Raw genomic sequence first — 26,745 nt, 5'->3', positions numbered from 1 at the left:
AGGGTGTGTCATCTTGTGGCCTGAATCGCAAAATAAACTGCACATTGACACTTCACGCCAAATCAAATGCAGCCCTGTACTGTTCACGTACGTCTTCTTATGCATTGTAGGTTCTGCCATCTTGTGGGCTACATTGAAAACGTAAGCTTGACATTTACATTTCGCGCCAATAAACACGGGCCCATGTACTGCACGTTCCCGCAGATGCAGTTGTCTTACCATTGACCTGCACAAGCCACACAGCATCCGCAGTGCCCCATATAGCAGCCAGGAGGTAGAACACCAGCCAGTTCTCAGGGTCCGGCCGCCAGAGAATCAACGCAGTCAGCAGAACGATGTTTAGCAACTAAAATGTGAGGAAACATTTAAATTAGACAATTGCTTATATTTCAACTGTTGACTTAAGTATTATGAATTAGATAATGAAGGGGAAAGGGCGGATTGAAATATTATTCATTGAATTTGGAAATACTTTTCAATTGGAATGGCCCCTTCGTTGCCATGTCCTCTTGCACATTAAGAACTTTGCCGCTTCTTTCTTAAACCCTCCTGAACTAAATTTAAATTATCATTCGGCCACAATGAATCGACGAGGTCAAATATAATAATCATGGCACTAATAAGAATTAGGATGTTTTTCTGGACGCTCGTGTCAAAAAGGCTGCCGCGGCGAGGTCAATCTGGGAAATGTAGTCACATATCTCACTGACTCATTTCAGGGGGAAAACTTAGGCTGTTATAAAAGGAGCCTACCAAAGCAGTGACCATGACGGGGTACCGTCCCGTCAGCTTAACGACGGCACCGGCGATGGGCGCCGCGAGCGCGTTGAACACGCCGAAGCAGATGATCACGTAGCCGATGTTGCTGATGCCGTATGCGCAGCCAACGAACGCCTGCAATTTAACGTAACATTAAATTCGTAAGCAAATTGTATTAGCAATGGCACCTTGTATGATAAGGCACACTCCAAATACTTGATCTCTTGCGAGCAATTTAGTGGTTCATACCCTGCCAATCGCAACACTGCATTTAAGGAATCTGCCAGCGAAATGAGAATGTATCGTCAGTTATTATATTATTAATTATGAGGATGTGAGAAAGTAAAGTTCTTGAGTCTAATATAGCTACCTAGTTTGGAAACAGGTAACAGAAGGTAAAGTATTATATATTCAGAAGTAGGTGCTACAAGGTGTTTTCAAATCGGTAGTCGTTACCTACAACCACCTGAAATACCGTTTGCTAAAAAGCTTTGCCAAATGATATTTTCTAAAATGGTCTTCAATCATTGACTTAAATCATCTATTGCCAATTGCGCGTTTCAGGAACTCGGAGTTAGCCGTTTATACGGTACAGTTTAACCATACATATAATATAAGATACAACTGCGATTAAAGATAGCCAATCGGAGACCTATAAAATTAACAAGTTTAATTCTAATATCCTTGCATATGCCTATCACTATGATGTAACCATTGAACAAACGAGTCGTAGTCGTAGGTTAGGTAGGTTAATGATACCTATTAAATTTGCATAATTCGTGCTCGATCTATTATCTCATAAAATAGCAATAATAAAATTTGAGCTCGGTTTGTGTGATCTCTTGAATAAAGTTAGATAACATTATGAATCAGTGTGACAAATAGACAGTCATGGAACCGTAAAGGTCACTGCCAATCGGAAACTGCCGCAGACTAATGTTGACAAAAAAAAGCGGCCAAGTGCGAGTCGGACTCGCGCATGAAGGGTTCCGTACCATTTGAGACGTATTAAAAAAAATCTACTTGCTAGATCTTGTTCAACATTTTACCACTTTGGACACACATTTCACCACTTTGGAAGAGTCTCTCGCGCAAACTATTCAGTTTAGAAAAAATGATATTAGGAACCTAAATATCATTTTTGAAGACCTATCCATAGATACCCCATACGTATGGGTTTGATGAAAAAATTTTTTTTTTAATTTTATGACGTATTAAAAAAAAAACTACTCACTAGATCTCGTTCAAACCAATTTTCGGTGGAAGTTTGCATGGTAATGTATATCATATATATTTTTTAGATTTTTCGTTCTGTTATTTTAGAAGTTACAGGGGGGGGGGGGGGGGGCACACATTTTTTCACTTTGGAAGTGTCTCTCGCGCAAACTATTCAGTTTAGAAAAAAATGATATTAGCAACCTAAATATCATTTTTGAAGACCTATCCATAGATACCCCACACGTATGGGTTTGATGAAAATTTTTATGACGTATTAAAAAAAACTACTTACTAGATCTCGTTCAAACCAATTTTCGGTGGAAGTTTGCATGACAATGTATATCATATATTTTTTTTAGTTTTTTCATTCTGTTATTTTAGAAGTTACGGGGGGGGGGGGGGACACACATTTTACCACTCTGGAAGTGTCTCTCGCGCAAACTATTCATTTTAGAAAAAAATGATATTAGAAACCTCAATATCATTTTTGAAGACCTATCCATAGATACCCCACACGTATGGGTTTGATGAAAAAAGATTTTTTTGATTTTCAGTTCTAAGTATGGGGAACCCCCAAAATTTATTGTTTTTTTTCTATTTTTGTGTGAACAGCTTAATGCGGTTCATAGAATACATCCACTTACTAAGTTTGAACAGTATAGCTCTTATAGTTTCGGAAAAAAGTGGCTGTGACAGAATCGGACAGACAGACGGACATGACGAATCTATAAGGGTTCCGTTTTTTGCCATTTGGCTACGGAACCCTAAAAAGCGGCCAAGTGTGAGTCGGACTCGCCCATGAAGGGTTCCGTACCATTTATGACGTATTAAAAAAACTACTTACTAGATCTCGTTCAAACCAATTTTCGGTGGAAGTTTGCATGGTAATGGATATCATTTTTTTTTTTTTTTTTTTTCATTCTTTTATTTTAGAATTTACAGGGGGGGGGACACATTTTACCACTTTGGAAGTATCTCTCGCGCAAACTATTCAGTTTAGAAAAAAATTATATTAGAGACGTCAATATCATTTTTGAAGACCTATGTATAGATACCCCACACGTATGGGTTTAATGAAAAAAGATTTTTTGAGTTTCAGTTCTAAGTATGGGGATCCCCCAAAATTTATTGTTTTTTTTTTCTATTTTTGTGTAAAAATCTTAATGCGGTTCATAGAATACATCTACTTACCAAGTTTGAACAGTATTGTTCTTATAGTTTCAGAAAAAAGTGGCTGTGACATAAACGGACAGACGGACGTGACGAATCTATAAGGGTTCCGTTTTTGGCCATTTGGCTACGGAACCCTAACTAGTGTATACGGATAGAGTTTAAAATACGGACCAAAATAGCAGTGTAGGTAATCTAGGTATTACGTTTGGTCGTGTTTGTCACCAGTCACCACTCGTTGCGGTCTTCCCACTTTTTGCACTTGTATCGTAACACTACGATCTGTAATAGTAATATTACAGTACAGGTTGGTTCTGGAACGAATGGAATGAATGAGACCGGATCCCTTTGTTTAGTATAATCATTGAAATGTAATGATTATCAGATTATCATTAGTCATAATTCTGAAACTTATAACTTTTCAGGCGACAGGCGACAGGTCATATATTTGGTGCCTCGTTTGTGTGGGCATAATTGGTGTATCGGATCGGAGCCCTATAAAGTGCCTATTGCCTGTCTACCTGTGTGAGTACCGCGCAGTTAGACAGGCAGCAGCAACATAGCTTAGCAATGCCTCAGTTGCTAGAGCATCACTTCAAGGAGCTTCAGCCCAGACTAGCATTTACCCGATTTTTACAAGCTTTTATTATCTTGCAATTGTACATATGTAGCTATGTATTGTATTTAACTATGTTTATACAGGTCAAATCTTGCAAGTTAAATTTGATCCACTTTCCAGCTTCGGATGAAGCTGAAAATTTGCATAAATATGTAAGTCGGGTGACAATGCAATATTAATGGTACCATCGAGCTAATCTGATGATGGAGACAGGAAGTGGCCATAGGAACTCTGTGATAAAACAAGGCAAACTAATTGTTTTTGGGGTTTTTAGAATTTTTTCGATGAGTATTAGTTGCCTGTGGAAAGAAAAGTACAGTCAGCGATGAAAGCTTGTATCAAAAATGAAATTTTGCCAAAAACTTCGTTTCTATAACCACTTTATGCATACATAAGCTACACCTGTATCTACCTGTGTTAAGTCTGCAGCCATGAACGCCTGCTCAGCACCGATGTATCCAATAACGGGTAGTAAAAGCAACTGGTAGCGGTGCTGGAGATGCTTGAACGTCACCGCCAGAAGCTTCAGCCCAGACTTACCCTTACCTGATTTTTTTCTATAACCTTTTTATGCACTATACCCTACATAAGAGATGTATCTACCTGTGTAAAGTCTGCAGCCATGAACGCCTGCTCGGCACCGATGTATCCGATGACGGGCAGTAAAAGAAGCTGGTAGCGGTGTCGGAGTTGCTTGAGCGTCACCGCCAGAAGCTTCAGTCCAGACTTGCCTTCACACGATCTTTTGGTGCTATACCTGTTCACAAAAATTGGCTACTTGACAATTCTTTGTAAATAATGTCAAACGATCTTGATTTTCCTGAAGATCAAATGTATATGGGACTCATGGCATTTAAGCAACACAAAGGTCAGAAATGAGAGTTAAAGCCTGACGCTCGCACTCGACGATTGAAATGCCTCTAACAAAATGATAATGTGATGTGACGTCACATTATGTAAGTCTGTCCTAATGTATGGATTATCAAGGAAATTGCCATTTTGACCCTGAAATATTGCGTTTAGGTGTATAGATGGCATTTATTATTTTCTATTTTCATAGACAATTTTTTTTTTATAATCTCAACATAATTTTTTAAATTCCACTTTTTTATAATGGATGGCTCATTTTCTATCCATTTAAGTAAATTTTGTTATAATATTCAACATGTGTCAAGCACCCAATTATGGTGTACAATCGTTTTGGTCACAAATTCAAGTTTCTGAATAGAGTCCATTTATGCCCACTCTGCACCGTGTTTGATATCTCGGAGTGGAAATGTTATAAACGTCATATTTATATTTATATGACATTATTACACGGATCAGACTTAGCTTAGACTCTAGCTTAGAACTTGCTCGTAAAAAAATATTTCAGGTCAAGAAAAAAGCATTTGTCTATTAGGGGTGTTATTTTAAACTTTATTGCACACAAAAAAGTACAATAGACATTCTCTGCCAGTCAACAACAGAAATGCGTAAAGGTAGGTGCAGTGAGAAATAAATAGTTTAATTATGAAATACGCAATTTTTTTTACATAATAATTATCCTTTACAGCTATTACTTAATACAGTGAATCCCTGTACACCGAAGGGCTTATAACTTAACTAGAGTAAGTTCAAACACACATAGGCTGCGGTGTTTGCTTTGCATAGGGCAGGCCGTAGATATGTAAATAAGGTGCTGCTCTAACCTTTTGAGGGAGTCTACGCCAAAAGCAACCAAGATGACGGCGAACGCCATACACGCCAGGTACGCACCGGATATCACTTGGATCTTTAGAGGCGATGGTGGTTGAAGGTTCGCGTTCCCCTGAAAAATGCAGAAGTTATCAAAGTTCACGAATATGGATGACTGACGCTGACTGACTGAATGTGGACCCGGGCCCGGGCCGAGGCGACCGACACTTCATGGACCGAAGTCCCGGACTCGGACGCCTTGGGTCGAACACGGACCTTTCTGAGTGAACCATCCTTAGTGAGTATAATTGTAACATAAGTAGATATTACTCGTAAGAAAATCCTTAAAATCAATGACGCTAAATTAACTATGTACTTACATAAAGTGCATACCCACTTTTGCAGCCGTGTGTACCAAAAGTTAACAAAACTTCTCTTACAACCTATTTAGGAGCAAACAACTGGACAGCGCATAGAAGCTCTGCTCCATTGTAGGTATAAGTAAAGTAAGTTCGTATATTTAGGAGATGTAGATATAATTAACTAAGGTATGTTAGCTGCTGTACCCCCAGGTTGCTGACCAACGTCGCTTGGGCCAGCGCTATGGTCTCGTTGGCGATTGTCAGCTACTTAAATGAGTCTCACTGCCGATACAGAAATTAACTCCGCATGTGTACCCGGAGTCCACTTTGGTAGAAGTGAGGTTGCTGACCAACGCCGCTGCGGTAGAGGCTATGGTCTCGTTGGCATATGAATGTCAGCTACTTACATGAGCCTCACTCCCACTACAGAAGTTGACTCCACAGGTGGACCCGAAGTCCACTTTGGTTGAAGTGATGTTGCTGACCAACGCTGCTGAGGTCGGCGCTAAGGTCTCGTTGGCATATGAAACTACGTCACCCAGCGATGAGGACAAAACTGTTAGAATAACAATAATGAAATATAATATAGCTCAAAACTTAAGATTGTCTATGTAAAAATAACATGTCAAAAAAATAAAGTCATATCACTTTTGGAGCATTCCACCCGGTAACATCAATATGTCTTGTGTATTGTAATTTTGCTTATTCATTCAGTTTTCAAAACTAATTTATTTATAAAATTTGATATATTTACTTAACAAAGAAATCAAACTTGAACTTAAAATAACCAAGGTCGTGAATGAAACAACACTTTCCCATAAACATTTCCGTGAAGGCAGTTAATCCGGCTCGAGAAAAAAGAAATCAATGCACGCCTTAAAGTTTTTACAACAAATAACTTTCCAAGTTACAGGATATTTGGGAATTTCCTAGATATTTATTTCTAGAGTCCTATCACGATAACTTTCCATGCCAAAAGGTGCTACGTTGTAATATGTTGCCAGGCCGAGTGATGGCAGGTGGGCCAAAATGTTAATGGAATGGTGGCCGCTTTCAGACGAAAGGAGTGCCTGGCTTCCGTTGGCTCCTTGGGTGGATGACATTCCGAAGATTGCGTTGCGGGTCACTTCTGTATGAGATTGGCTCAGGACTGGGATGGCGTACTCGAAGAGAGGCCTGCGCTCAGCAGTGGGCGATAAAAGGCTGATACGATGATGATATCATATACTCGTACATAGGTATAAATACATACAAAGTTTAGCAAGTTTTCAATTCAGATTATGAGAAATGTCCGACCGAAATTTCAGTTTCGGCTTCGCCAGGTTCCGGCATAAAAATCATAATTCAGCTGAAGGTGCCGAAAACCAACCTTCGCGTTGGTTTCGCCAAAAAATCCGGTTTCAGTCGGACACGAATTATGACTAATAAAAATAAGATAACTAGACGTGATTAAATTGACCTCAAGCTTACTTAAGCTCCCATTGCACTTAAATAGCTAAAAATATTTAAAAAATATATAGAATCATGTTCTAAAGCATGTCTGTTATACTCAAGTAGGTAGGTAGCATAAGCTTAAACTACTATACTATTTAGCAGAGACGAGTGAAAAATAAAGACGATAACAACTCAAACAATATTGTGTTCCTCGTCATAGTTGTAAATGGCACCACAATAGAGACGTCTTAGTTTTGTAAGGTAATTTGACCTCTGTCTGCCCCAACACTGAAACACCATTATACTCGTATGTTATATACAAAAATTTCTGAAACAGCCTAATTAAAATAAATGTAGGTAAGTTTACAGGGTGAAATTTTAACCATCGTTCATACTCCGCGTAGTGACTTTATAGGTCATACTGAACAACTTTTATTATAGGACCAATGGCGAAATCACGAAAAAAAATTGGCTGTCCCATAGACATCAGCAGCATCACATCACTCGGAATGTATGAAACAGCCAAATTTTTTTCGCGATTCGGCATTGGTCCCATAACAAAAGTTGTTCAGTATGACCTATAAAGTCATTACGTAGAATAAGAACGGTGGTTAAAATGTCACCCTGTATATAAACTATTTTTCCTTAGGCCTTTCGATATTGTATGCCATAATGACAGTTTTAAGATTTTAACGCAGTGATCATTATTGGGTTTTCATACCATTAATTTGGAAAAAAATGCACTTGCTGTAATTGATTTCTAAGGCAAATCAAGGCATGATTTGTGAAAAATATAGGTATTGATCAAAGACCTCGCTAAATAAATACCACATGTTGATGCCATATAAAACAATAACGAGGAACGCAACTATGTATGGGGTTTACAGTCTATAATTACTTGTCACTGTTATTTAGTAAACAATGTTAACTGCTCTATAAAACAACCGCAACTGGAATGGTGCTATTCAATTAAATAGTTAAATAATAATTCATTAATGACAACTGGTTTAATAACATCGATGAATGCATGTAAAAACTATAGCTGGCCAATTTTAGAGTCATCGACACCATTCTCTGTCGGAAGGTCAGGTCAGATCACGTAATCGTGGTTGCAAGATTGCCAGATAGAATCGGGAATGAATATACGTATTATCTTGAAGATTGGGAAGAGGTAGCGGAGAGTGCGAGATATTTTCCAGGATTGTTCAGGAGTCAGGAGAAACCGAACAAAAATGGAAAAAAATCCAACAACTGACTTTTCTGTCTCGCCGCGCGTGGAAATATGACTATTTTCTTAGTATTAGCAATCGATTCGATTTCCAATCGTATTGTAAACAATAGCAGAACTAAAATGTATACAAATGAATAAGCATACTAATTTAGCCGCGAATAACTGAATTATATAATTAAAACGGCATATTTAAACACGTGCCATTTACTTACTGTTTGGAAATTCGTAATTGTTTTTATCAAATATCAAAAATGCAGAGATAGTACAAGATCATGGCTAAGAACACTAGATTATGAAGAAATGAAGAAACGGAGACATTCACACACACATACGCACACACAAACACGCACGCACGCACGCACACCCGCACTCACGCACACACGCACACACTTGCTATACTTGCTATATTGCACAAGTATTGTTATACTTAATGGGAGATTCCAGCCCTTTTATGTTTCGTGTACCTATAATAAGTTAAACCAAATAAACTATTTTGTGTTTTTGTATTTTTTATATGGTACTACTTTACAGCCCTAGTGCGGTAACTAGCACTATACGTGCGTATATCGAAAATTTAAAGGGCCATATGTACTGTAAAACGTTGTACAATACACACGCAAAAAGGTAATTCGCAAGTCGTGTAATGCAAAGTTAAAGTTAAAGTTTACCAACATTGTTTGTACATTGCTGTTATTTATACAACAAAAATTTGTTCACACCAACCTCAGTAAATTCATAAATTAAGATAGAGGGCACCATCATCGGTTGGTCTTGTTCATCGGTATGTTGTTTACCATTTTGCCACCGATCGAAGCTGAGCTCGACGATCACCTGCTTAACATAAATGTTGAACAGCAGTGGAAATGTAAGTCCCCCTTGCCTTACTCTGCACTGAGCTCTATAACCGTCTGAGACCGACATCCCCACCTCACAAAATTATATTGATTGTTGTACCAATATTTTAACAGCCTTATCAGTTCTTGAGGAAGACCCGCCTTCTGCCTAACGCATTATACCTAACACTTCATTATAAATCGAAGTTTTATTTGAGTCGTCGAGATCCTGACCTGCACGGCGGCTACATCATTGTATAAGTTACTCAATGGCTTACAATATTTGCTAGTGCTTCTTTCTGGTGGCAGAACATAGCAGTAATCCTGTTTGAAAATTACTGCGCGAGAATACTAAAAATATTTATAATTGCATACATTTTTTAATTTAATGGCTGCCACGCCAGGTGAAGCAGTAAAAGTTTGTATCTTACCGGCTGAAGAGATGAGGTTGCCCCAGATTTGCGCCATCTGGTAGAACATGAAGAAGAGCCCGAAGAACCGCACCACAAGCACGTCTGCTGGGACCCCCGACAGCCGTGCATACGGCTCCGCTACCTGTACAGCAAAACGCACAAGCTTAGGGCCACTCCACACTAGCGTCACCCAAGCGTCGGCGTCTAGTGAATGGAAAATGGCGTCGCTGCGCAGTTGCGCCAATGTTGCGTCGAGCTGCAGCCATTAAGTTGACTAGACGCCGACGCTCTGGAACGCTAGTGTGGGGTGGTTCTTAATGTGGTGTCTGTCCGCGTCTAACTAAAGTCATAGTAATATCTATTTGAAGGCAAATATGTAGTTGCCAAAGTCAAGTAATTTATTTATGCTTTTTTGTAAACTGAACACAGACATGCTTGTCATCGCTTTAGCTAAGTTTTTTACCCAGCGCCTATAAAGGAAGGTCACATGACAAAGGACAAAAGGTAAGGTGACGAAAGGACAAAATCACTCGCCACCGACAGGACAGTTGCACTTTGAATACCACCGAGGGCCACCACCTAATCTTCATCATGCCAGCTGGTACCAGCGTGTAGAGCCATGGGTAGAACTGCGCCGCTCTACAGCATGTCCACTAGGAAGGACGTCACGCTGTACTCATTACCAGTGGCGGCGCGTCACAAACATTCGTAGGGAACCCGGAGCTAATTTTGCTTTCCTTTTCTCCATAAACCGATCGTGAAAGTACTCAACGGGCTGAAGTTTAGACAAGCCGGTGGGAATCGAGTTCTTTGAACGATCCGCCACTGCTCACTACAGACAAGTAGGTGCACTTTGCGCACCACAGAGGGCAACCATCGAATCCCACCATCTTCCCCACCGATACTAAGGTATAGAGCCGCAGGTAGAACTACGCCGCTCAACGGCATGTCCACTAGGAAGGAAGTCCAGCCGTACTCACCACGGACAAGTACATACACTGGGCACACCATAGCGACCCGCCGCTGATCCCCACCATCATGCCCGCTGGTACCAAGGTGTACAGACGGGGGTAGAACTGCGCCGCTATGAACGGCATGTCCACTAGGAAGGTAATCCAGCTATACTCACCACGGACAGGTAGGTGCACTTGGCACACCATAGCGGCCCGCCGCCGAAGCCGACCATCATGCCAGCTGGTACCAGAGTGTAGAGCCGTGGGTAGAACTGCGCCGCTATGAACGGCATATACGCTAGAAAGGATAGGGTCACTGTCCATTTGCAGCCCAGCCATCTGAAGAGAAATAATTTTACTTATTGCCCAGGTAATAAAGGAGACGGAGAAATAGAGATATATACGCTTCTAAATTCATTCATCCGCTTTAAAGGGCCAATATTTGAGAATCTAACAGAGAGAGTAATAATAATAATAAGGCAAGATATAATCTTCTGCACCTTCTGTACTTTAATATTATTATTTAATCTTAGATAAGCCAAACGAATGAATGACCTCTCAAATTGACTAAAAATACTGCGAAAATGTAGAAAACCTTCCTAACCCAACAGCATTAAACAAAAAGCGTAAAACTATTAACTTAACAAACCGCGTAAACGTTCAGGGGGTCATACTACTTATTTAAAAGTCTTATTCTCCTGGCCATACCTTTTCCCAAATTCCCTGGAAATTCCACTTTATTAACATATCATGACCCGGTTATCGGTGCGATAAGGACAAGAGAAACCATCCTCTTCTTTCTATCGAGCAGTGTCAACTAACGTTTACTTTATCGTGTCGTTATCTCATTGACCCCGACTATCATATATACCTGCTGCATTTTTATTCCAGTCGACATCTCGGTAATTTCATTTTAATTTACATCCTCTCTGTATGCATATCCGATGGCTGGTAATACAAGACGTGCCTCCAAAACCACAGTAATTTCAAAGAAACCTGTAGGTACTAATCATACGCACAGTAGAAACTTCATTTCGATCATTAAGACTTTGATAACTGCTTAATTGATCTGTGACCCACCATAGAACGTTTAAATCAATGTTGTAAGGCAACAGGCTGTAAAAGGCACGAGATTCCCATAGTTATTCCTTTATTTTTCGAACGCCTCATTGTAGATACCATTCCTGAACCTTGCGAGATAAGGTCTACCAATAGCCAGTATGGATGTTGCTGTTTGTAAGTAAATACTGGAAACGGATTGTAACTTTATGTTACCAGCACTTCCGGTGCACATCCACAGTCCTAACATTGCGTGATAGCCAAAACTGCTGTTACCAAAACAATTGTCGGACAGTATCGGCCTTGCGATCTTAGATATGGATAGAATGTACGAAATATAGACGTAGCCTTGCTAGTATGCTTTAATTAACTTTAAACGTGTCCAATTATGATTCCATAACAGTGCAGCTTGTCAATGGCAATTGATTATATTCTGAAATGTGTCCTAGTCTTTGACATTAATAGACTTTTGACTGCAGGAAAATATTATAAGTTTTTTTTTGTGTCTAAATTATCTACCGGTTGTGGTATACTTGAAAAACAGGACACAGCTCTATTTAAACCCATCAACTTAATTTGAATCAAATAAATTACTACAAGTTTTTTTATTGTTTGAAAAATTAGGTACTTAAATTGAGAAACATTAAATCAGCGAGAAATATATAGCAGCCAGGGTAAATGCTCCAGCGCCAGCATCGCTTTTGACCGAGCACTGCAGATTGGCCGCGCCATGGAACGCGGTGAACTGAACCATGATCACGAACCCAAGCACGAAGATGTTGCTGATGAAAAGTCCTCGCCTACGCTAAATTGACCGTAACCGTATTACAGGGATCTCACGGGGAGGCCTACCGCGAAAACGGAAATTTGCAAAGTGCGGGGATCTTTCTCTTTTACTCTCACTAAGTGGTAATTAGAGTGACAGAGAAAAGAAAAAAGACTTTGATTTTCGCGGTTATAGCCCTGATAACCACAGCTGGATGTAGAATATTCGACATATCAGAGAGAAATATACAGCAGCCAGGGTAAACGCTCCAGCGGCGGCATCTCAATTCACGGAGCTCTGCAAATTGGCCGCGTCATGGAACGCGGTGAACTGCACCATGAACGCGAACCCCAGCACCAAGTTATTTGCTGTTGATCAATTTGCAGCTACGCTAAATTTACCGAAATTCAAAGATCTCACCTGATAACTACAGCTGGTAGTAGTATATTCGACAATATCAGAGAGAAATATATCGCAGCCAGGGTAAACGCTCCAGCGCCGGCATCACTATTGACGGAGCTCTGCAAATTCGCCGCGCCATGGAAGGCGGTGAACTGCACCATGAACGCGAACCCCAGCACAAAGATGTTGCGGTTGATACGCCATTTCTCGTTCACGCCGAACACCACCTCTGTCGGCATTTTGGCCTGTAACATGGAGACTAAGTCAGTTACACTGCACAAAGTGTAATTTGTTTAGCTCTAGAGCAGAATAAAATACAAAAGAAAATGAAAAGATTAACGCTCATTATGTTATTTGGACATTTTATTTTAAAAAAACCGGCCAAGAGCATGGCGGGCCACGCTCAGTGTAGGGTTCCGTAGTTACTCTTCCGTCACAATAAGTTAAACTGGAGCTTAAAGTGTAGTAAATGGTACCTTTCACCCGAGTTAAACAAATAGGCAAATTTGCATAATTAGTACCTAATTAAAGTAAGTCTTTTTACTAAGAAGGGAAAACTTTTTGCGATAACTCAAAAACAGCTAAACTGATCATGTCCGCTATAGTTTTCATTTAATGTCTTTCTTAAGCTCTACTTCCACAATTTTTTTCATATTTTTTGGACCTATGGTTCAAAAGTTAGAGGGGGGGGGACACATTTTTTTTTTCTTTCGGAGCGATTATCTCCGAATATATTCACTTTATCAAAAAATGTTTCTTGAAAACCCCTATTAGTTTTGAAAGACCTTTCCAACGATATCCCACACTTTAGGGTTGAAGCGAAAAAAAAAATTCACCCCCACTTTACGTGTAGGGGAGGTACCCTAAAAAAAATTAAATTTTTAGATTTTATTGTACGACTTTGTCGGCTTTATTGATTTATATATCCATGCCAAATTTCAGCTTTCTAGCACTAACGACCACGGAGCAAAGCCTCGGACAGACAGACAGACAGACAGACAGACAGACAGACAGACAGACAGACAGACAGACAGACAGACGGACATGGCGAAACTATAAGGGTTCCGTTTTATGCCATTTGGCTACGGAACCCTAAAAAACGAAGGCTGTTTGACTCCTACGACCGATGACTCATACATAGGTCATTTATACAGACATCGTAGATTCTAATTAATCGTTTTGATATTTCCATATTCGGACGCGTCTTATACTTAGGTATAACAGTATTTTGTTAAATATTTTGACCATAGGTGCGGTGCTGTCATTGTAAAATATTGTATTTAGGTGTTCTAAAATTGGAAATCAAAACCAGCAAGCGAATTTATTTTACAATCCATACTCGTATTTCGCCTGCAGGTGTCAATCTATAACACTCGCTGTGCTTTAGTTAAAATACCACCTGGTATTACTCTTTGAAAATATTTTTTTTGTTGAAATAACCTATCTACTATCCTGTATTTTTCGTACTTAATGAATATTCCACTACACCAGGGGTCGGCAAACTTTTGGAAAAAAAGAGCCAGCCGGAGTAGAAATCGCCGATATTTGAAATCTTAGTGCCGCAAATTCAGTGGTCTTAGAACACAAAATGTGATTATTTTGGGTCACTTAAAGAGCTGCAATCGTATCTCCAAAGAGCCGTATGTTGCCGACCCCTGCACTACACTCTTGTCTCGCCTTGCCAGTGGAAAAGTACATAAATAAAGACATTTATTTAATTTGCGTAAACTTGGGAAATCCAGACCTTAGCCATCAACCGTCAGCGCATTTAATTATCGCTTGTCTTGGAAAAGACCGTACTTACTATTTTAGACTTAACAGTAATCTAAGCCAAGTGCACACGTCTACTTTTGTAGACTACCTTATGTGTTTAACCCTCTGTATTTCGCAACTAGTAAATAAGACAATGACTGGCTTCATTTTATTACAAGCTTTTATTTAACTTGCCCTGTTAGTATGTATATATGTTAGTGTGGGTCAAATATTGGAAGATTTCCCGATTTCCGATTAAGCTGAAGATTTGCATACATATGTAAGTCGGGTGACAATGCAATATTATGATACTATCGTGTTGATCTGATGATGGAGACTGGAGGTGGCCATAAGGAATTCTGTGATGAAACAACGGATCCTAATTATGTTTGACGCCGTTTTTAGAACAGTCTCGATGAGTATTAGTTGCCTGTGTAAGAAAAGTACAGTCAGTGATAAAATCTTGTACTAAAAATCAAATTTTTGCCAAAAGCTTATTTACTATATACTTCCATCCTTAACGCGCATAAATAGGAAGTAATCAATTTAACTTCTGAATAACTAAGATGTCAATTAAATATTTGGCTTAAGGTTTAATCCTTCCGGACATGATACGATCTCGTCACTAAATATGACTACCTACAGATACAGTTACATTACAATAGCGAACGCAGTCGTGCCGTTCTCTTCCCTCAAGGATAACGTTACACGAACTAGGACCAGTTTACACGGCCCGATTCGAACTTTATGATACGTCAAATATTAGGTCTAGATACGATATGGATTGGATTGTCAGTGGCAAAAGTGATGTTTTGGTTGAAGAAACGTTACTTTTAACACTCGGCCCGATTCGAAATTTAAGATACCTCAAACATTTGATAAAGATATAATATGGATTAGATAGGTCAGTGTCACAAGTGACGTTACTTCAAACAGAAACGTCACTTTTGACACTGATATATCCAATCCATATCGTATCTTTAGAAAAGTTTGACGTAACTTAAAGTTCGACGATTCGAAACGAATCGGGCTGACTGACATATCCGATCCATATCGTATCTAGACCTAATATTTGACGTATCTTAAAAGTTCCAACCGGGCCGACAGACTGTTTTGTATCAAAGAATGCGTCTACAAATAAAAGACAAACGGCGATGTGGACTAATATTTAACAATGTTTATTGAGCACTTTACACGCTTAAACCCACACCTTTTGCGCGTTTTAAATCGACGAGACACCTGTTGGACGGTTATAATTTTCAGCACTTAATTAGAATAAGAATAATAATTCATATTATTGCACGATTCTTGTACATGTTATTCATTCGCTGTAACTAGGTACTTGCCTAGTCAAATGTACAAATATAAAAAGTAGGTAAACCTACTATTATGACGATGAAAATGTCTCTACAATTCAGAGATACGAGTATATACTTACTTTGATACTTAAGTATTTTACAAAAATGTTATTAAACTATATCTCTATAGTTATGTAGGCACACTGACATATACCTATGTACCTATGTAGGTACATATATTCTAGGCTATGTAGCTATAGCGCAAGCTTGATATACTTATACAAAATTCACATAATACTAATGTTTACATTCAAGTCTCGTGCTATCGATGTCCATTTAGTTATTTTGATTCCAGGCTGACGCGGAGCATTATCAGGCTTAATATATTTATTTCTAATCAATTCACGAAACAAAGCTTGCCATTTAAATATTTGCATAAAAAACCTAAATGAACGTCTTTTTGGCTATTTTATTTAGTAACCTAAGCATATATAGGTATATGTTGAGAGCGCAGAATGGATGAGAGCTTATTTGACATTCAGCCACGGTCCAATTCGAGCTTTAAGATACGTCAAACATTTCCTTAAGATGCGATATGGATTGGATATGTCAGTGTGAAAAGTGACGTTTTTGTTTGAAGAAACGTCACGTTTGACACTGACATATATAATCCATATCGTATCTTTAGCTACTAAAAACTGAACTGAACTGAACTTTAGCAAATATTTGACGAACCTTAAAGTTCGAATCAGACCGATTGATTTTATGCGACCCGCCCCATAATAATAATAATAATAATTTAGCCTATATACGTCCCACTGCTGGGCACAGACCTCCTCTCATGTGCGAGGCGAGGGGCTCGGGCTATAGTCCCCACGCTACCCCAATGCGGATTGGGGACTTCACATACACCTTTGAATTTGTTCGCAGATGTATGCAGGTTTCCTCACGATGTTTTCCTTCACCGAAAATCTGGTGGTAAATATCAAATGTCATTTCGTACATAAGTTCCGAAAAAGTCATTGGTACGAGCCAGGATTTGAAAGTTTGAAAGTCTAACGTCATATCCACTCGGCCACCACCGCTTCATAAAATGGCAAAAAATACAGCTACGATGAGTTCACACAACTGTGTGTTCAGAGTATATGCTACAGTACAGAAATCATATTTATCTCATTATGTAAGATCAAGTACAAAAGCAATTACAGACGCGCGGCAGCTATAAATGCTTTATTATCAGCTTTGTTGATCTTAGAATACTTATTCAATTATAACTATATATACTAACATATATCACAGACCACTTTACAAAGCGTTTATGACGACCGAGATTATATTATACGGACAACATAAAATAAACGGGCTTTAAGGCCAAATTTCCTTACTTTATAGGCCTTCTTTATTTACCTTCTAGTTCTTACACGAGCAGCGAGATCCCTAGATCTGGGGCTACAGCAGCCCCTCATTTGTGACCGCGGCCGGTAATACGTGCCACTTTATCGCTTACCACTCACACTCCCACTGTGAGATTTGCTTGCATCTTTATGGCAAGCGACAAAGTGGGACGTTTTGCCGGCGCTACAACGACCCGGGTCCAGGCCGAGGCTTTCAACACCTCATCATGACAAGTGATAACGTGATGCTTTCTATAGAAAACGACGCGTCGGATACTACGACTCGGCCGGGATCCGTTCTAGCGTGAGTCATGATTTAAAAATTGTCTATTTTTTTATTTACATGAGTGCTGTATATACAGACGCCCGAAGCTGAAAAAGTTAAGCGGTTGCGTGCTTTTTAATTAGTATGGACGCGCCAATCTGTGATAACCGCGAGTAACTCCATCTGTTTTAGGTGATCTGTGGTAACACGATCCATTCTAATTAAATTTCCATAAGGACATGTCATAATCCACTCCTACCTAGGTAGGTACCCGTCGAACAAATAGCTTTTCTTTTTATATGAGCATTACAATGGAACATTTGTTTCGCAAGAAAAAACAAATAAATGTAAATCTTTTAATTCTCTAGTATTATAATTTGATAAATAGAAATAATTTAATTTTTATAAGTAAGAAATTATCAAGGAATAAAGGAAATGGAATGTAAAAATTCTGAGATAAATAAATTTAATTTAACTGAAAGGTATTAAAGTTAAATAAGCTTTTAAGTTGGCGGGCACTTTGGCAACGCCCTAGTCTTTGACTGATTACTTTTGCAACGAAAGCCCTAGTGATTCCAATAGTTGACAGCCCCTTTGTCAGCTGTATAACTAGGAATTAATTAAGACTATATTTTTCATCTATATCGTGGCAGGGACGAGCACTGGACCATATTCGTTGTGTCTAACAAGTAACAACAACGTGACAACCACTAGCAGACGATTTGCATATTATAAGCGTGAGCGCCTACATTACGTGCGAAACGAAATAATACTAATAATGTAACCTTGACAATCGACAAGCTCCGGTGTCGCGGATTTAAGGGGCCACCATTAACTTACTGGTTTGAAATGTAATTTTTAAACTTTACATTTTTTGTCGCACTTTATATAAAGCCTGTACCTTTGCGCCAGTGCCTTGGCCTGTACCTACCTTTGCGCCCGGTCATAGAGAAATGAGTAGGAGCATAGAGTGCTCACTCCATACATAGATATGAATAAACTCATTTATAATAAGTTATCAGCGAGGTTTGCGACAACTTATGTAATAAATACATTTTATATGTAATAAAATAGTACATTACGATACAAGTGCGAAAAATAGGAAATTCGAAACGAGTGGCGATAAATTAAAACACGACCGAAGGGAGTGTTTTAAATCGACACGAGTTGCGAATTACCTATTAGCACATGTATCGTACAACGTTTTACAGTACATATGGCCCTTTAAATGTTCGACACAGTAACGTAATATGCTAATTTTCGCACTAGTGCGGTAAAGTAGCACCATATGTACTGTAATGTATTTATTATATTAGCTATTTATTTCTCCCCTTTTAATTTTTAACTAACACGCTATGGATGCATGGCCTGAAAAAAAAATTAAATTGAATCATACGGCTTACGAAACCTCACACAACTAATTATTTAATAAGTAAGGGAACTGATACAAGGAGTCATCATGATCATTGATCACTCTGCGCTTACTTCTTATTCCTCTATGGCACGATACAACTCGCGGGGGTATTTGACTTAGACAGGTTGTGTCTAGAAGTTGTATAAAGATGATTGAGAGAAGATGTACGTAATATCTTTTTTATAATAATTTCCTTAAGCATCGCTGTTTAGTTTATTACGCTTACCTATGCGTTATTGAAAGTTATTTTATATTAATAACCCAACAGTGAAATATGCTGTATAGTAGGACTGTCAAATAACGGAATGAGCTAATTGGTCATCGCTAATTAACCACTTTCTTCCCAAGTCCGTGGCTCTTGGCAGCGAAAGTGTTAAATCTACAAGAGAAGACAGGTGATGACACTGCAGATGACCATAATGTCTGCAGGCAACACATATAAATGAATAACTGATATTACACTCCTCACTGATCGTCAAAGCTCTCTTTATTCATCAAAAACTGATGAGAAAGTTACATTTTATCCCCAAGAGTGTGTGAGTTCCTCATATTGGCTGTTGGCATTGAGTTTTGTGGCGATTTTGAATGATACATAGGTATAATAACGTTCATTTGGGTTTGGTTTCTAATGTTTTATATTAGTATTTTTGTGGCGTTGGCATAGTGAAAATGTTCAAGTTTCGGTACTAAAGTTTGTTTAGCCCTCGCTACGCTTAAGATTCCACTTTTCGCGATTCAATTTTTCGGACATTTTGATTGCTCGGGCTCAATATTAGCACAACGAATTAAACAACAACTTTACGCCCTTGTAAAACAAATAAATAACTAATACTTATAAGTCAAACAACTTAAATATGCCAACAAAGGTGGGGGCAACAGCTTGCCCTTAACTGCATATCAATTACCTACTTCTAGTTAATTAAATAAGGAATAAATAAACAGAAACTATATTTATATAGATACATTTTTATTTCCTGCATTGTGTTCATATTTATATTTCTTCATAGGTTAAGTAACGCGTAATTGCGAAAATATACATTGTTCCCTTCACACCAATAAACTTCCTTTGGTTATTTCTAAACTATAAATCTAATGCGTAATTTTATCATAAACATGGTATGAACACTTATGGGCGAATAATTCAACTGTAGGTACTTTGTCGAATTTTCTTAGTTATAATTATGTATGTAGGTATAGGTATGTTTACTTAGAGAATTAAAAGATTAACTATTTTTTAATTATTAGTTAGTAATGAATTATCACAATTTTATATAAAGTGTTAGGACACATACATTATTTAGATCCTGGGCAAGAGGGATACTTCAATGGAATCGTTATACTGTCCTCTTTGCCCGGCCAAAATGGGCTATGTTCCTGACTCCTGACGACTAACTAGTTTATAAATAAATAAATAAATTTTATAAATAAATATTATAGGACATTATTACACAAATTGACTAAGTCCCACAGTAAGCTCAATAAGGCTTGTGTTGAGGGTACTTAGACAACGATATATATAATATATAAATATTTATAAATACTTAAATACATAGAAAACACCCATGACTCAGGAACAAATATCCATGCTCATCACACGAATCAGGACTTGAACCCGGAATCATCAGCTTCGTAGGCAGGGTCACTACCCACTAGGCCAAACCGGTCGTCAAAGTTATTTGGATATGTATTAAGTATTGTGAATAAATGTATCAATATTTATCATCTTTTTTTTTCTCTTTGTGCTGTAAATTGCTAAAGATATAGCATTAGTATATACACATAACAAACATAAGTATATTGTAATAGTATTACAATATACTTATGTTTGTTCTGTTTTAGTGTTATGTTATGAGATAGACGAATATAATGAGCTGATATCAATGCAACACCCGCACGAAATAATTAGCATCGCTCTAAAATCATCGTTCTAAAACAGCGAAAGGCGTAAATTATGCAATATTAGCGCTTACAGTCACCAGCAAAAGTAGCCAAGCGGCTAAGGTGATCAAAATGACCCGGACACACTCTTATTCTCATAACAATAAAGTTGTGTTTCATTTTGAACACCTCTCTCGACCAGACCACCCACCACCCACCCACCCACCAGATGTCCCGTATTTTACGGCTTGTCCCGTATATCAGGCACGAATTTTTCATTGTCCCGTAATTTGGCGAAACCAATACAGGATAGTAATCCCGTAATTTTATGATTCAATGGCATTTAATGATAAAAATATCTATTGATTATTTCACAGTTTCCTTTCCAGATTATATTAAAAATTGTTGTGATTAATATTGTATTTTAGTCTTTCATTAAACAAAAATTGTAATTGTATAGGTTACAAGTATTTAATTGTTTGTGCCAAATTTTAATAATAAAAAAATATGTTGATTTTTAATAAAAATTTTATTTATTTTTACGGCCTGTCCCGTATTTTAACCTCGAATCCCGTATTTTCAATGCAGTTGTCCCATAAAACCAGAAATCAGATCTTATACTCGCTTAGCAACTTTTGCTGCTGAAAATAAAATTTTTGAAAATCAGTAGGGAAAATAATATCAAATCTCTAACGTAGGTATCCAATAAAATATTGGTACCTTTTACAAGTAGTTACCAAAACCAAATAATTTTGTCAAAAAAGAAATTTAATAAATTCGTAAGTATTAATACACATTTTGTGATTATCTTTTTCACAAAAGTCGACTTAGTGACGTGATCTTGAACTCGTTTTCTTAAATAAGCAAAGTTCAAGGACGTAACTCTTGAAGTGCATTCAATCTAAGAATTTACCCAATTGTGTTGACTATCAATACTCTTAAAACAAGGTTTTGTTTTATTTACAAAAATAAGTGTATTCAAACACAGCTAAGGGCTACTTGCGTAATAGTATAATATGCACCCATGTGTGTATGTCTAATTGTCTACCTATCTATACCTATGCACGCCTTGACAAAAGATCGTGTTCAGATATACATTCATGATTACTTTCGCTCTAATAAGAGTCAAGTGGTCAAGGAGGCTAAATGTCTGTTGGTCGCGGATGACCTCAAGTTGCTCTTGGCAATTAAGAATGAGGAAGACTGTGACCGTCTCCAGCAAGACATAAACAGAGTGGTGGAGTGGAGCCAGAGAAACAAACTGTGTTTTAATGTAGGTAAATGTGTTACCATAACATTCACTCGGTCCAAAACACCTCTCAACCACAGCTATGAGGTAGCCGGAGCTCAGTTGAAAAGAGTGGACTCCGTGAGAGACTTGGGAGTGCGCATGCAGAGCAGCTTGTGTTTCAGGGACCATATTGTCAGTGCGTGTAAAAAGGGGTTCCGAATTCTGGGCTTTGTACTCCGCCGAGCAGTAAGCTTCTCAAACATGATAGCCGTTTCGGCGCTGTACAATGCTCTCGTAAGAAGCCAGTTAGAATGCAACGCTGCATATGGGCTCCGTAGGAGGCCAAATACAACATCATGATAGAAAGGATACAAAATTAGTTTACCAGGTACTTATATTGGAAACGTTATGGCGTGTATCCTTTCTATCCGCTGATGTATCCCACACTTTTTGTGATTGGCATGGTCGGTTACGACAGATTAGAAACTCGCAGGAATCTGGCGCTTGCGTGCTACTTGCTTCGGGTTCTCCGTGGTAGTCAAGCTGTGCGTACCTGACAGGTATACCGAACGGCGGCGGCTACCGCAGCTGCTGGCAGAGCCAACCGGCAGGATGAATCTGCTCCGTAAGGCACCTCTCAGCCGTACTATACATATTCTGAATCTCGTTGCCGACAAGACTTGAAATCTAAATTGACATTATTGTGTATGGTGGGATTGTGTATATATATATATATATATATTTTTTTTATTTAAATTATTTAGTTAAGTAGTAATAAGGATTATTTAATTTAAGGCGCTATTGTACTAGTATTAGGGTTTACCTGTAAAGATAGTTGCTGTATTTAATACAATTAAAATATAAAATAAATTCACGATACACAATATCACGATAGTGTAAAGTAACCTAAAAATTAATTTACGGTCAACAATGATTTATTATTAGCTTTGCACCCCTGCATACACATGTTTCTATCCTTTAATAGTTGAATTAAGATTTCGTATACAAAACTATAATTGCATACTTTGATAATAAAAATTGACCAATCACGTGCCGACGCTCCCTCAAAGAAAACATTTTTGTCTACCGAGATACTTACCAATTATCAGTAGGTATCTATTTAGGTTTTATAGTTAAAAAAGTATTATTTTAGATGACTCGTAGAAAAAGTATTGTATACAATATTGATATAAGCTAGCTTTTCAATCTCGTACCTTACTTAGGCAACCCAGCAAGCTTCGTTGCCTAAACACTGTACTCGACTATTTTTGTTGACTGTGCATGAAATAATCCTATTTTATTTTATTAGCTAATACAAATATATCCATGACCACTCCTTCCACGTCCAAAATCCGTATAAGTACCTAACTATTGTAAGTCGGGTTGTAAGTCGTGTCAAAGAAAGAAATCCAAACATACCTAAGTGCAAGTTACTTCTTACTCTCTCCAAAACTTGACCCAACCGTGTTCTTGATCATGTTGATAGTCGGACTTATATATACAATCAGTTGCAGAAAAATCTGCCCGCATTAGACTTCGTACGCACGGGTTTAAGTAACTCTACAACTGACTGTACCTGATTATGGCCGTAACTGTACCTACACTGACACACATGTCCGTTTCAACAGCTGACATGCGATTATTCTGTGGTCAACTGTCCAATATAACCTTTTCTATTACTTTACAACAATAGGGCAATTGTGTTTATGACTAGATAATATTGATAAAAAGAGCAACATGTGTATGACATCAATTCACAAAAACCGGCCAAGAGCATGTCGGGCCACGCTCAGTGTAGGGTTCCGTAGTTACTCTTCCGTCACAATAAGCTAAACTGGAGCTTAAAGTATAGTAAATTGTTAACCAAGGGATGAAACGGTACCTTTCACGCGAGTTAAACAAATAGGCAAATTTGCATAATCAGTACCTAATTAGGTAAAGTAAGTCTTTTTACTATGAAGGGGGAACTTTTTGCGATAACTCAAAAAAAGCTAAACTGATCATGTCCGCTATAGTTTTCATTTAATGTCTTTCTTAAGCTCTACTTCCACGATTTTTTTCATAATTTTTGGACCTATGGTTCAAAAGTTAGAGGGGGGGGGACACAATTTTTTTTCTTTCGAAGCGATTATCTCCGAATATATTCACTTTATCAAAAAATGTTTGTTGAAGACCCCTATTAGTTTTGAAAGACCTTTCCAACGATACCCCACATTGTAGGGTTGAAGCAAAAAAAAAATTCACCCCCACTTTACGTGTAGGGGAGGTACCCTTAAAAAAATTATTTTTTTAGATTTTATTGTACGACTTTGTCGGCTTTATTGATTTATATATCCACGCCGAATTTCAGCTTTCTAGCACTAACGACCACGGAGCAAAGCCTCGGACAGACAGACAGACAGACAGACGGACATGGCGAAACTATAAGGGTTTAGTTGACTACGGAACCCTAAAAATGAATAGGTTTGCAATGAATGTGCAAAATAGGCTCCTCGTCGATGTAGTTTATATTTTTCAGTTCAGACTGAACTTTCTAAGTGGAAATTTGCACGAGAAGTTTTTCATTAAAGTTTACAGAAATTCTCGAATATTTTAAGAATATTCTTTAAGATCTGCAACTTGCGCATTGCTGGGTGGAATCGTTTCGGATGGGATCTATTGTAACCATGGCCTGTTAGGATCTATGTTAATTGAAAAGTGATGGTTGTATGCTTGCGGAGAAGTTTTTTAATGTCGTCTAGAGCAGGTACCTAACCAGTTTTCCTGTGGTGCTCTCAGTGTATGTTATGAGTTATTTCGGATTTGTGTTTTGTGGTATGGTACGAGTATGATATGGGGAAAATAGTATTAATCTGGATCTGTGTTAATGAAAAGTGAAGAGAGAAGTTTTTAGGGTTCCGTACCCAAATGGTAAAACGAGACCCTATTACTAAGACTTCGCTGTCCGTCCGTCCGTCCGTCTGTCACCAGGCTGTATCTCATGAACCGTGATAGCTAGACAGTTGAAATTTTCACAGATGATGTATTTCTGTTGCCGCTATAACAACAAATACTAAAAAGTACGGAACCCTCGGTGGGCAAGTCCGACTCGCACTTGTCCGGTTTTTGAATGTCATCTAGAGTAGGTAACCAGTTTATGAGACGTTTTCCTGTAGTGCTCTCAGTGTATATTGTGTGTGAGGCATATAAGGCCCACCTTAATTATTGAAATATTTTTAAACTAATCAGAATATTACGTAACACACTCAATATAGGTTTCTTATTTGTTTGAGTTTTTTCATATACCAAAATAGTTATAGGTACATGGCACTTTTGAAAAAACACAAGTTTTATAAAAGTAAAAAGTAAGTAAGTACCTAGAAATATTTTGGAAGTCTTCTGTACTTTTATTATTTACAGTACCTACATGCTACTTCACCGCCCCAGCGCTGTAATCAGCACTATACGTGCATATGTCAAAAAATGTAAGGTCCATTTGTACTATAAAACGTTGTACGATACACGTGCGAATAGGTAATTCGCAACTCGTGTCGAATTAAAACACTCCCTTCGAGCTTCGGTTGTGTTTTAATTTATCACCACTCGTTGAGAAAAATTTATTTTTGCACTTGTATCGTAATGTACCACATCTTTTTATTGTCTCAGTATTAACTTATGAATGTCACTTACCAAACCAATAAAACGAAGACGTTTTTTCGCTGAATTTGCAATCTCACAGTTCTCACACCCCTTTTCACGTTCACTAAAATTTTCCAATACTGAAAACTGATTTAATTTTTTTCAGAGTTAATGCACGTATTCACGATTTAATTTTTAAATATTATAAAATTGGCGAGTACAAGATTATTGTTAAAATGGCACGCTTTGTTGACCGATCAGTATGACCGATCTATGAGATTGGTCTAGCCCTGCGTTCGCGCAGGCTGCCGATGTAGGATTGTGCGTACGCTACGTTGTGATTTGTGATCGACCGGGTGACTGGTGTTGATAATAGTGATTGCTATTTAGGCTGTAATGCTAAACAATTGTTATGTTTTTTTATATATTTACTATTCTATATGATGATATTTCATTAAACTGTCGAATTGATACTTTTAGTAAGTACCGGAAAAAGCTTTATTTACACATAACATATACACATACAGACAGACAGAGGTATTAATATGACTAGCTTAAATCTAGACCTTTGAGGCATTGTACCAAGGATGCTGGCGGCATTTCCTCGTTGTATCGCAATGCTTATATGTTGTGCGAGGACGCCGCCAGCTCTTCGGTTATCTCAACCAGACGCTTCACGTTTTCTGCAAAAAACTTGTACGCGCTGGGACCTCAGGGGCATATTTACCCTAGGGCCACGGGGCGGCAGGCTGTAAGCGGCGGCAAAACAGGGTTTTTTCCTTATATGATATATCTACAATATCCATTATTAAGACCGCCTATTTGCCTCTACATTTAATCAATTGTTTCTTTTCTTTTCTTGTACTTTTTACTGGGGTGTGTCAATAAAGAGTATTCTATCTATCTATCTATTATCACTTAATGGGGCGGCGAATCAACTGGCCAATCAAATCTTTAAAATACGCCTTTGTTCCCGGACCCCATGGACCTAGATTGATT

The 26,745-nt window shown here is 38.2% G+C and overlaps 1 protein-coding gene across 1 annotated transcript in view; it reads right to left on the bottom strand.

The window, feature by feature from the left end:
- The window catches only part of LOC133524408 (UNC93-like protein), a 28,502-nt gene extending 2,419 nt beyond the window's left edge, over positions 1 to 26,083 (bottom strand). Inside the window, exons 1-9 of the mRNA XM_061860396.1 lie at positions 25,798 to 26,083; positions 12,915 to 13,141; positions 10,846 to 11,008; positions 9,735 to 9,858; positions 6,213 to 6,361; positions 5,458 to 5,576; positions 4,370 to 4,523; positions 754 to 894; positions 220 to 346 (exon numbers count right to left, since the gene is read on the bottom strand). Coding sequence (XP_061716380.1) covers positions 220 to 346; positions 754 to 894; positions 4,370 to 4,523; positions 5,458 to 5,576; positions 6,213 to 6,361; positions 9,735 to 9,858; positions 10,846 to 11,008; positions 12,915 to 13,135 — 1,198 coding nt within the window. The 5' untranslated portion in view covers positions 13,136 to 13,141; positions 25,798 to 26,083. The remainder of the gene's footprint in view (positions 1 to 219; positions 347 to 753; positions 895 to 4,369; positions 4,524 to 5,457; positions 5,577 to 6,212; positions 6,362 to 9,734; positions 9,859 to 10,845; positions 11,009 to 12,914; positions 13,142 to 25,797) is intronic.
- Between the last annotated feature and the right edge of the window lie 662 nt (positions 26,084 to 26,745).

Source organism: Cydia pomonella, chromosome 13 (assembly GCF_033807575.1).
Source record: "Cydia pomonella isolate Wapato2018A chromosome 13, ilCydPomo1, whole genome shotgun sequence".
Taxonomy (NCBI): domain Eukaryota; kingdom Metazoa; phylum Arthropoda; class Insecta; order Lepidoptera; family Tortricidae; genus Cydia; species Cydia pomonella.
The sequence above is the reverse complement of the archived record's forward strand: the minus strand, read 5'-3'. Positions and strand labels throughout refer to the sequence as shown.